The sequence below is a fragment of the Branchiostoma belcheri genome, unplaced genomic scaffold (genome assembly GCF_001625305.1).
Source record: "Branchiostoma belcheri isolate BF01 breed outbred unplaced genomic scaffold, Haploidv18h27 scaffold123, whole genome shotgun sequence".
In the NCBI taxonomy this organism is placed as follows: domain Eukaryota; kingdom Metazoa; phylum Chordata; class Leptocardii; order Amphioxiformes; family Branchiostomatidae; genus Branchiostoma; species Branchiostoma belcheri.
Genome location: NW_017802636.1, coordinates 27,870 through 39,804, shown reverse-complemented (window position 1 = coordinate 39,804; position 11,935 = coordinate 27,870). Strand labels below are relative to the sequence as shown.

The 11,935-nt window shown below is 39.6% G+C and overlaps 1 protein-coding gene across 3 annotated transcripts in view; it reads left to right on the top strand.

Annotated features, from left to right (window-relative positions):
* Positions 1-11,196, top strand: part of LOC109463219 (glycerol-3-phosphate acyltransferase 4-like) — a 12,305-nt gene extending 1,109 nt beyond the window's left edge. The window contains exons 1-15 of one of the 3 annotated variants that reach the window (XM_019759949.1): positions 1,876-2,153; positions 2,513-2,612; positions 2,769-2,887; positions 3,724-3,766; positions 3,923-3,977; positions 4,339-4,404; positions 5,908-5,982; positions 6,882-6,971; positions 7,129-7,222; positions 7,363-7,478; positions 7,658-7,713; positions 7,893-7,978; positions 8,258-8,386; positions 8,808-8,887; positions 9,208-11,196. In XM_019759949.1, the coding sequence (XP_019615508.1) occupies positions 2,007-2,153; positions 2,513-2,612; positions 2,769-2,887; positions 3,724-3,766; positions 3,923-3,977; positions 4,339-4,404; positions 5,908-5,982; positions 6,882-6,971; positions 7,129-7,222; positions 7,363-7,478; positions 7,658-7,713; positions 7,893-7,978; positions 8,258-8,386; positions 8,808-8,887; positions 9,208-9,295 (1,344 nt within the window). In that variant the 5' untranslated portion in view covers positions 1,876-2,006 and the 3' untranslated portion in view covers positions 9,296-11,196. Of the gene's footprint in view, positions 1-1,875; positions 2,154-2,512; positions 2,613-2,768; positions 2,888-3,723; positions 3,767-3,922; positions 3,978-4,338; positions 4,405-5,907; positions 5,983-6,397; positions 6,473-6,881; positions 6,972-7,128; positions 7,223-7,362; positions 7,479-7,657; positions 7,714-7,892; positions 7,979-8,257; positions 8,387-8,807; positions 8,888-9,207 lie in introns of those variants that run through there. The other 2 variants (XM_019759948.1, XM_019759947.1) reach the window with 2 other exon arrangements.
* Positions 11,197-11,935: the final 739 nt, after the last annotated feature.

Sequence of the window (11,935 nt, the reverse complement as noted above, 5' to 3'; positions counted from 1 at the left end):
CCTAAAGGTCCTCCTTCGGTGTCTTTGAAGGTAAATGAAGATTGTAGTCGTCTGTTAGATACAAAGGTATACAATTTGTACCGTACCAGTGCCCCTCCTCCCATCTGTGTCCAAATTATCAAGGAGGTTTTGAACCAATAAACTTTCTAAGGCTCTAAAGGTACTAACGTTTATAATAGTATTCAGGGACTGTAGGAAGCAGATATCATAAAATGGGAACGAGGAGGTGTACGTGCCAACTTGATAGGGAGTAAGAGTTTTTGGGAGTACAAATTTATTATTGATATGCACTGACACTGCTGTATACTTAACTATGTATGGTGGACCCTGACCCATTTTGAGGACTTGTTTACCATGTCAAGTGACTCACTGGACCAGTTCTTATTCACCGTACATGGGACAGAAATATGTCATGATGTCACGTCGGGGTCAAATGGGCTGCATGGTGTCCTCAGTTGGAAGTCACTGACATACTAGTATTTGTAGACCTGAGACTGACAAAGTCTAATAATTTGTAAACCTTGAATTAACCTTGTCATGCCTGTGTTGTCCTGGCATTGGCCTTCCAGTACATGTAACGTTAGATGTCATTGTTTTCCATTTCTAAATTTGGATTCTTAAAATATGGATTTAAATTATTGCAGTCTTGTCTCCATACTAGTCTTTAGTAGATTAACGTTACTGTACCCAACACTAGTGCTGCATACCAGTACAGGGTTCCAGTCCAAAATACCAAATGTTATCTGGGTTATCGATGGGTCAATGTCAGATGCGTTATCCCAGGACTGTGCGTCCATATTCCAGGCTACCTCAATGATTTAAAAAAAAATCCTCCTAAAGTAGGCTTTGACCCTGTTAGGAGAATGTATCGGAAGGTGAAGTAGAGGTGTTTTCACCTTTAACAATCGGAGTCTCTATAAATAGTATAGTTTTCTAAGGTCCTTGGACTTTGGCTCACTGTCGGGTTACTATTGTCAATCATTAACCTAGTATGGCTATATTAAGTTCACTGTTGAGGTTGTAACAACATCGTAGGCATCTGTCAATGTTTTACTTGGGAATTGGACAGTTGCTTATATAGTATATATACATGGATTCAATGAGGTTTAACTGAACCCCCTTGGTGTAATGTATCAGTTATACATATATGTGACTTCTCATCTAAAAATGTTTGAAGAACATGTTCATAGATCATTTAGTATTTACTTTCCCCAGAATAGGTTGTTAACACAAGACCAGGTAACCGTTAGTTGACTCTTGGCAGTGTCAAATGGGTTAATGGTGTCAAATTAATAGGAGTCACCAGGAGATGGCCATAGCAACAAATCGTACTTCAGCTGTACTTGTTTGTTTTCAGACAAAATCTAGTAAAGACATTCAAGGACTGCAAAGCTCAGTTATTACTATAGGTACCATGAAGACCGATTTAGGTGATACAATGTACCTATGTAATTATTTGTTTTTCAAAACCTGCTTTCTTGAAAAAAATAAATGACTTGTGAAAAAAAAGTACTGGTAGTAGCATGTTCCAATGTAGGCCTGAGTAATCTTCAAGCAGATGTAAGAGTGGTCTGGTTTGATCTGACTCAGTCTCAGTGTTTGTATACCTTTAAACTTTTTACATAGACAAAGCTACATCTTCACATCTGCTTGGACAGTAGGCCCCTTGATAACAAATGCAGTGTAGGTCCTTTTTAGCATATGCAAATACATGTATATGTACTTAGTAATGTAGTTGCGTGGCGGATATGGTGCACGTGTGTTCCGCTGTGTACCATCTTGGCATGTTAGCCTTCGGTCTCAGCCAAGAAAACAGAGACACAATAGACTCATGAAATGCACACGTGCTGTCTCGGAGTAAAAGGGCGTTCACCTTAGTCAAGCCTTTTCAGACTGGCACAGTATTGCATCATCGTACTGTGCCTACAGCCTAGGGGTTCTATTACATCGACTTCCTCTGTGTGTTCAGGGGAGTTACTAGTTCGGCAGTAACTGCTGCTAGGAGAATGGCATTTCTTACCTATTCAGCAGCTTTTCTGTGGGGATTTTCAATTTTCCCCATAATTCTTTCATTTACTACGGTCATCATTCCTGCCCTGAGTTCCTTGGGTCTATGTAAGGTATATATGGACTGTCTAGAGAAGGCTTTTGAGGTAAGATAACTTATATATGATCACTGCATTTATTGTGGTCTGGACAAAATTTGCTCTGTCAATTTATTGCTGTTGTAAGGGGCTGGCTTTTTCCTGAAACATAAGTTACCCTGGCATAAGTATGTGTCAGCCTGAGCTATATGTTTGTGTTTGTTACCTGGAATGTTTCCCATGAAGTACTGCAATTTTTATCCAACAGATAAAATCTCCAGGGGAACAGACAAGGAAAAATTGAATGGGTACCTGGTAGTAGATACGGAACAAGCAGAGAAAATTTGGAGAAGGTGTTTCCTTGTAATTGTAATTTGTAGACAAGCGCTTGTACAGTGTCTTTTTGACCGCCACTTGTCTTTTTCCAGTTTGCCACAAACAGAATACAGCAGCACGACAGTCGGCAGGACCTAAATGGAAACAGAGGGGAGCAGTTACCTGACAACAATGCAGCTGCACAGAAAAACAGTAAGAACAAAAGCTCATGTACAAAACTTAATAATAGGGCTAGTAGTACCAATGTATCCAAGGCAAATTTTGTATGAATGCTGTGGAAGCGGTATTGTGTAATTTTATTTTTAGAGCAGTTATGAATGTGAAATTAATTGTTATGAATGTCCACAGGTGTGGCTCTGCTACAAGAAGAAGAGAAGACAACACTGAAGAAAGTCAGATCATTTGGAACACTGAGAAGAGAGTTTGAATTGTCTGATTGTTACCACTTCTGTCGACAAGGCATTGAGGTTTGTGCATTGTCTGCAGGTTCAAGGATGTGGACTTAATACGCCTGTGTTTGTTCTGTGCTACTAGGTCAATCTGTCAAGGTTTGATTGGTCCTTTTATGTCAATTTTGCAACTTTCCTTTTAGAATAATTTTGAAGCTGACCATGCTGTTGTAACAGTGGGGGGTTTATAGGCGCTACCAACAGATCCGGCAAACAGGTCTAGACCTTTTCGGCCGAGCGGTTAGAGTGTCTGACTGGGGCCCGGGAGGTTGTGGGTTTGAATCCCCGCCCGGGACCAGTGGGTTTTTACGGCTCCTCCTGTTTCTTACAGTGGTTCCCACACCGGCCCTGGGAGTTCTGGCAAAGAGTGCCGCTCCAGGGATGTCGAATTCGGAAGATTCAAGGACGAATCTTGAAAAGAAAAGGGGGAGTAGTGTAACAGTGGGGGGTTTATAGGCGCTACCAACAGATCCGGCAAACGGGTCTAGACCTTTTAGCTCACTCAGTTAGAGCGTCTGCCTGTGGCCCGGGAGCCGTGAGTTCGAATCCGGCCCGGGACCAAGGGGTTTTTATCTGTTTCTACTGTCTCCTCCTGGTTTCTTACACTGTTAGCCATATTATAAATCCGTGTTGTCCTTTCTGCTCCTTAGAGACTAGTATAACAAAAAGTTCTAAGGTGATGCAAGCATTAGTTGCTATATTAATCTATCTAGGGTTATCAGACTTTAGACTAGAGTAAACACTGTCTGCAAGCAGGAGCCAATGCCCTCACGTACGGAGGACATTGACTTTGGACAAGGTATAAGGATTTATGATCCAGACTAAACACAAATGCCTGGATGATTGTTTTACAGGCAATTGCAGATGACAACGTAACAAAATGCTTTTCTGCTGCAGGTAAGCCATGTTTTTATAATCAACATGAATTTTGGATCCGATTTTAATTTTTGAGCTTTATTTAGAAGGTGTGGAAGAGTGTCTGTCTTGTTTGAGCCTCACTGAAATCTATTGTTGGGGTACAGAACTAACCTCTCTGACTTGATTTATCTTTAGAGTTGCCATCATGGAATCTGTTGACAAGAACAAACACACATTATGAGTTTGTAAGGTAAGAATTACAAGTGTAATACTATATCAGTTGCTGTGACTGCAGATTGAACTTTCTTTGTTCTGTCTACTTATGTTTGCTAATGCAAAGGGACAAGTAAATAGCAATATAGCAAAAAACTTTTAAAACCATTAATGGTTTTAAGAATCTTTTAAGTACTAAAAGTATGCATGATAATATGAGTTGCATTGTGTTGATTGTAACATTAGTTGATTACCCGTCTGGCTATTGTGTAGCTGAGGATACATCTGTTGTTGGTAGGGATATCATAGGTTGGTAGCGATATCACAATATGAGTTGAGGTACAGTTATGTAGCATTTGATCTACATGTATCACGAAAACATGGTATTGTGCTCACAGTGTGCGGCTCACCATCCTGTGGGTGATAGGGTTCCTCTTCAGGTACTGCTGTCTCCTGCCCATGAGGTAAGTGCTGTGCTGTGTGGATAAAAATGTTCTGCTTCAGCTCATGTCCACCACCATTTATATACATGTACTGTAAGTCTACAAATTTCCGCGGTATATTTAGATTCGCGGCATTCGCGGGGACCTTTGTACCGCGAATCTATTTCCCCGCGAATATGTTTTGCGTAAGTGCGCCCCCCTCCCCACATGCATTCACGACGGTAAGTGAAACACAAACACACGCGACAAACACAAATCACTGCAAATCAACTTTATTCTTAGCAAATGTTGAGTACCAAAATTTTTTAAGTTATACTGATGTCAAAAAATTATAATATTATGAGACATCGAATCGCGATACTGCGGCACTGGCCGTGTCAACCGTGTACCGCCGAAAAAAATCTATGCGTGCAGAGCGCCGGCCATGCGCGCCCGGGCGCTTGAAAATTGCGGGAACATCGGGCATATCTACAAGTATTTTTATGAAAAATATAACGGCTGGTACCTGGGAAATGTTAGTTGGTTATCTTTTGCGCCCTGCTTTGCGGGCGTTTTTCTTCTTCTTGTTTTGCTGGATAGAAACGCTCACCGTGGGCCTACAAAACCGAAGGTGACCTTTGCATACTTCCGGGTTCAAAATCTCGCCGAAGACGGCATAAATTTGCTTAGTGATATATATATTCTTTCGATTATGCATTTCTTCACTAGAGTATCGATGTGTAGTCGTGGAAAATAGCATTTTAGCGCTTATTTCCGAACAAAGAAAATTGTTTACACGTGCGTCAGATCGATCGTCAGCTTTACCGCCGGCAGTCTCGCGCGGTGCACGAAACAAATTTTTGCGCCGCGTTTTAGGAGATAAATGCCGGAACACGAACTTTTATTATTTTAAATATACACTTAACACATTTTTCTTTGAAAAATAGCCAAGGAGAAATCGCGAATCTAAAAATACCGCGGATTGTCCATTTTCCCGAAACCGCGAACTTTAGGCCCCGCGAATCTAAAGAGACTTACAGTATTTGCTTGCCTTAAATTAAAACCACTCTGTTTAAAAAAAAAGTGTCACTTTTGTCAAATTATTTTTATGCCTAACAGCTCTTTGGTTCTTAAATGCTTTTTAAATGTAGATCTTGGTGATCATATGTGTATGCTTGAATTGCTTGCTACTGCTAAGATGGAGGTTGAGTGTGCTTCCCTCTTGTTGCATACCCAAGTACTAGTAAGCGCAAGAATGGTCATACAAATTACAAATTTGAAAACTGAGCTTTCAATTCAAAAGATCAGATTAGAAAAAGACATACAAATAAAGTTGATTGGACCACAAACAAATATGAGCGAGTCTTCTTAATTTTGCTTGATTCTGAATGAATTTTAGCCATATAATTGGAACATGAAATTGAAACTGAATGAAGAAACAGTGAAAAATTGTCATTGAATGAATAAACAGTGACTAACTGATTTAAACTTAGGTATGCACAAATAGGTTCTATGTTTTTTTTCCTTTTTTCTACTCATGTCCAGATTCATTCTTACTGTTGTGAGCGTGAACTGTTTTCTAATGACAACTGCTGCTATAGGCCTCATGCCTAACTCTCGGTGAGTCTAACCTGTGTTGTTTGAAAATTTGTCTCAATGGAGAGGTGTCTGCTTTCCCTCAGAACTGGGATGACCAAGTTTGATGTTCATTTAGTGAAAATGTTGCTGTGACAGAAACATATATTTCTAATACTGTAAAGTAACCTACTGTAGCACTTCAAAAAGAACTATTGCAGAGAAAACTGACACTTCTTCATAGGGCAATGTATGTGATTATAATGATAGGTGGAAGGATGAATTCCACGCACTGGGTGGTGTTGATCTCTGAGATTTAGTTCGTCTCCTTGACACCTTTCAAGGAGAAGAATGATAAAAGAGGACACGCCTCAGTTACTCTTGTGGTATTCAACCATTCACCCATCATTTGATGATGATTATGATTGAAAAGTTAATTGAGTCAATGATCATATTACAGATTGCTACTGGCTACAGTCAGCGTCAGTATCTTCATGGCCGCCACGGCTACCCTTAGTATCTTGCCTAATACTAGGTAACATTGTGACTCTCTACACCATATTGTATGGTGTTCACTTTTGTATAAATGTACCTCCATTTTTGTTTTCTGTTTGTAATATTGTAGCATGTTGTGAATCTGTTACTAGAGGGTTTATCCTTAATTTGTTTATTGTGATGAGATATAATCATGAAGACCAAATGTTGTAGGGATGCATGTGAATATGTAGTGCTGCAAGTAAGATCACTATATGTATTTCCCTGTACTGTGATAGGGTATATTTTCACTATAAATGTGTTTATTATTGCATAAGATGCTCTTAATTGCCTCTGGCAATTAATACTGGCAACTTTGGCATGCACAGTTTTGTTCTTGGGGACACTTGCTATCACTCCTTGCTATAAGCTACCAGGATGTATGTTAATTCTTATGAATATGTTTCCAGTTACAAGAGACATGTCAGCAAGTATGTCAGCCTGATGTGTTACCGTATCCTGGCCAGAGCCTTTTCAGCTGTGGTTACCTACCATAACAAGTGAGTACAATGCATCTTCTAATTTTCTCCATCACATGTATGTTTATCACATTGATACACATGTATGTGGACTGGCTTGTGCATAGGTACATTTGTATTTCAGGTTTGTTCCACAGATATAAAATAAATGGTAAGACTGTTGCGTCATTCCCTTCAGAGAGAATCGAGCCAAGGGAGGAGGCATCTGTGTTGCAAATCACACCTCACCCATTGATGTCATCATCTTGGCTTGTGATGCCTGCTATGCCATGGTGAGTATCTGCTAAAACTGCCACCAGAAACGATACACAGAAGTATTACAGAGAGGATTTATGACTTTTGGGTTTGCCAGAATTGTGCTGTTGCTTTTGATTATCCATTTGTGATTGCTGCACTTGAACCTACACTACAGGTTGGTCAGGTCCATGGCGGGTTCACAGGGATGATCCAGAGGGCCATGTCAAGGTCAGAGGCTCACATCTGGTTCCAGAGGTCAGAGGCCAAGGACAGACATGCTGTCAGCAACAGGTGATCTTACCTTCTTATAATCATTTGCTACCCATTTTATGAGGTTTGGAACTTTTGAATTCTGTTATCTGTATTGAGTATTGTTACTTTTCTTTTTTGCATGCTGTTCAGATATGAAGTTACCATGAAAACCATAAAAAATAAGTGTGAGAAGTAAAACCCTTTTCTGGTCTTTCCAGGTTGAAAGAACATGTTTCAGATCCTGAAAAGCTGCCCATTTTGATTTTCCCGGAAGGTGAGTGGTTGTTCCTTCAATTTTGTTATGGTGACAGAAGAAGAAAGTAGACGTATAGAAAAAGTAGCTATGGTTTGAAATACATGTACATGTACTGGTAGTTGCCTTTCTGTGTTTTTGGATGTTAGAAAGGTTGACATACAGCTGTATGATCATCATTGTCTACCTGTTTCCTGCAGGAACTTGCATTAATAACACGTCAGTCATGATGTTCAAAAAAGGAAGTTTTGAGGTGGGCGGCACCATCTACCCTGTTGCTATCAAGGTAAGTACACCTGTACAAACTTCAGGCATTGAACAAACTGGTAGTCAATTGTTAGTCTTTCTCTTTGTTAGGGTATCTTACATTTTATTCCATTTTAAACAGTCATATCTTTTTTAGTACTGCACTTGGACTGGTTTTAATCAATGATCAAACCAACTTTTTGTGTTTTTTGAATGATAAAAGCTAAATCACTGAGGGCAGGTATATCATGGAACGATGAGATCCTTCTTATGCACCGGTATTCAGTTTAACAGTACATGTGTTGTATCATATTTACAGTATGACGCCAGATTTGGTGATGCATTCTGGAACAGCAGCAAGTACAACATGATCCAGTACCTGCTCCTGATGATGACGTCCTGGGCCATCGTGTGTGATGTCTGGTACCTGCCGCCCATGCACAGAAAAGTGGGTAGTTTCCATCAATCCCTGGCCTGGGTGCCATCCTTTGATGTTCTAAAACACATGTCTGTGGTAAACGCACTGTTGTGGTCACTGAAAGGTGGTGATGGTAGAATCATCTGTTTGGGAAAGTTAAAAATTCAGGATGTTTCTTATCGTTGAGGATATAACATGTTAAACATATTGTTTAAATAAATGGACTGCCCATGATATGTGAACTTCGTATTAAAAACTTTGAAGTCTTGTTTGAAGTTCTTGAAAATTCCGTTCGGGATATATTAATGTAGTCGTATCATTTACAAGCAACAAAAAGTGAATTCTCTCCAGTTAGGTATGTGTAGTTAACCAATCTAATCATATCTGTGGTATTTATTGTTATGCTTATATGTATGATGATTCTAAAAAAGATTTTATGAATTCTGCACAGGAGGGAGAGATTGCTGTGGAGTTTGCCAACAGAGTGAAGCACGAGATAGCGCAGAAGGGAGGACTGGTGGACTTGTTATGGTTGGTCATCTCATTGACCTTTTTTTCTTCTTAATCATTTTCACACTTTTCTTACCTCTTGAAGTGCAATGAAGTGCAGTGAGCCTTAGAAACATGTCATGTAAATGGAAAATAAGATAAAGAAATGAAGAGGAGCACAGGTGTGAACTGTAAACTAGAATCAGGTGGAACAAACTGGAATTTTCCAATTATTAGACAATGGTTGTGCCAAGTCTTCTGCTTTGAGACAAGGCCATGATCATGTCAGTTGTACATTTATAAGGATTGGTCCTTTCCTCCTGATTGGTTTTGTCTAACAAATCTGTCTCTCACATATCCAGGGATGGACAGCTCAAAAGGATGACAGTGAAAGAGGACTACAAGAAGGAACAGCAGAAGGAATACAGCAAGCTCCTGAAGGTGGAGTAACAGACAATTGAAGTGGGCCAAAGACATGTTTAGTTTTTATCAGAAAAAAAAAAGAAACTGGCTAATGCTGTGCAGAGTGCTTTGCTAGTGTCTAGTAGCCATAGCATTCAGTTCAAACATTAAAACCTTTCAAATGAAATCTGCAGATAATAAATACTTGCAAGAAATAGTTTCTTGTGTTAATGGTAAATATTTATCATACTGCTAATGTATTATGTGATTACTTAATATTATAATACATGAAGTGTATATGATGGAAATTGTAGATATGAAAATGTTGCTTACAAAGGTTTTTTGATGATGGAAATCTATTATTCAAATGTTTGGTGACAATTATAACATGATATACTATAACCGTCATGTGGAACAAGAAGGATTTAATATTTAAGTTGATTTGTAGACTTGTGAAATCCTGATAAAGGTTGTGCTGCTGATCACGAATTTGCCAGGTTACAATACTAAGAGATGGGCCCTTTTTGTATACATCTCTAGATAATTGTGAATAATAGTAATACATTTTAATGTATGTAAAAATTCTATGGTTGCAACTTGCAATGGTAAGTTTGGCCCAATCATCTAATACACTTGTACTTTGGGAAGTCCTGTGAGATTATAATGTTATACATGTATGTACTGTACTTGCAGTCTTTTGTACCCATTTTAATGATTTTGATGGCTGGAAGTGGTTCTAACTGTCCACAGTTTCCAAATTCCATCGGCAAACTATTGGTCACTGCCGTATCCATGTGTGTGCACATTATATGAAGCACATATGATGGTTCGGTATGTCAGTATTTGGTATAGTCATCATGTGAGGTCCCTTCATGGTTTGCTTTTGATGTGTGCACCACCTAGTGATTCACAGGTACACTGCATAAGTTAAGGTACTTCAATACAAAGTCAAACCAATGCAGTATAATTAGTGATTTCAATAGTAATGGCACAAGAATAGCAAAGGTACAGCACAGAGCTTAAGACACGTTTTATCATGTAACACTCATTTCTGATGTGCCTTTGTACAAAAGACAAAAAAGGTTTGAGGTCCAATTTAGAATGTACGTGTAGTGCCAAGGATAAATACAAAAGGATTCATCAACTGCAACTTAAGGTGTCAAATGCCCTAGCTATATTCTGTTACTGCTGTATGTGATACTTGTCTTGTGAATAAGGGAGAAAGCAAACACAAAAACGTAAATCTTTGGTACATTCAGTACAAAATTATACTAGCTGACTTAACTGCTGAAATATGGTACTGTGTGAAGCTTTGTTAAAATAATGCTAGAAGGAAATGTTTTAAAATCGATAACTTACATAGATGACAGAATTATTTTAACTGACTAGAAACACAAGTAACATTCCTGTATGAGGAGCCGTAGATAGTCTTAGGTAAGCACTGTTAGCAAAGATTAGCTAAGCTATATTGTCAGTGCAGCTATTATATATATAATAGGGTTAACCCTACTTACACTAGCCAACTACTGCCCATCTGCATTTAAGACCCCTGCAGCAGTGTAATCAATAGATACTACTACTACATTGTACTATACCGTGTTGTGAAGTGTACTTTCAAAAGTCCTTTAATTACAATTGCTGTCTTAATACGATGTAAGTAAGGGTGCCATGTCATCTGTAGAAGGGGAGTATTTCATGCATTAACAAGTTCTTTTGTGGTCATCTTAAGTCGTACTGTTTTTGAGTTACCTTTTTTTTTGCTTTCTCAAGGCAATTGTTGGTTTTACATTATTACTGATGAGGTATTCTCCAATCAAAGTATTTCAGAGATTTCCTAAGTACTAGAAATCTGTTGCATATTTTTTGTAAGTCTCACGTACATCTTTATTTAGTTAAAAGCTTTTCCTAAAAGCTGTACAATTTCATAGTAAACACTTTCGTAAGTCAAATACACCTACCGTGTAATAGTGGTTATTGTTTGCCATAATTTATTAGGATGTTCACATTTTGTCCCTGTACTTCATCCTTTTTATCTCGGCTACTGGGAGCATGTGTAGATATGAGAGTACATGGGACAAATGGAATTCATAAGACATTGTGTGCACAAAACTATAAAACAACCAGCTAAAACACTTTTTTTGTAAGAGCAAACCTTTAAGGCCTAGGAAAAAAAATGTTGTGTTTCCGGTTACCCGACCGACCCTATGAAAAACCCCCCGACCCTAGCCTTTTTTTGGGCCGACCAAAAATTTCGAGCGGCTAGCGGTCGGTTTTCAAAATTGGGGATTTTATCCCCGATAAATGTGCTCGTCATTCCAATTTTCTTCGGTCGGGCGGCGTGGATCGAGCGCTAATAATTTGCACGGATCGGGCCGCTATTCAATTCCATTGTCGGCACAATCCTGTGACGCAGGTAGGAATGGGGTCCCGAAATTGGTCGATTTCGCGCGCTGATGCGCGCGCGCGCAAGTGGCCACGCCGTAGCGGCGCTGCGCGCGGGCGCGCATAACGCCCCCCAGTAGCGGCGCTGCGCGCAGTTTGTTGGTACGACTATGGATTTTGTTGGTACGCGAAACCTGCCAGATCGGCCCTTGTCTGCGCGCGCGCGTATAGCGCCACGCACTAGCAGCGGTGCGCGCACTTTGCCTGGTAAGCCTGGGGACTGTGTTGGCGCGCGCGTAGAGCCAA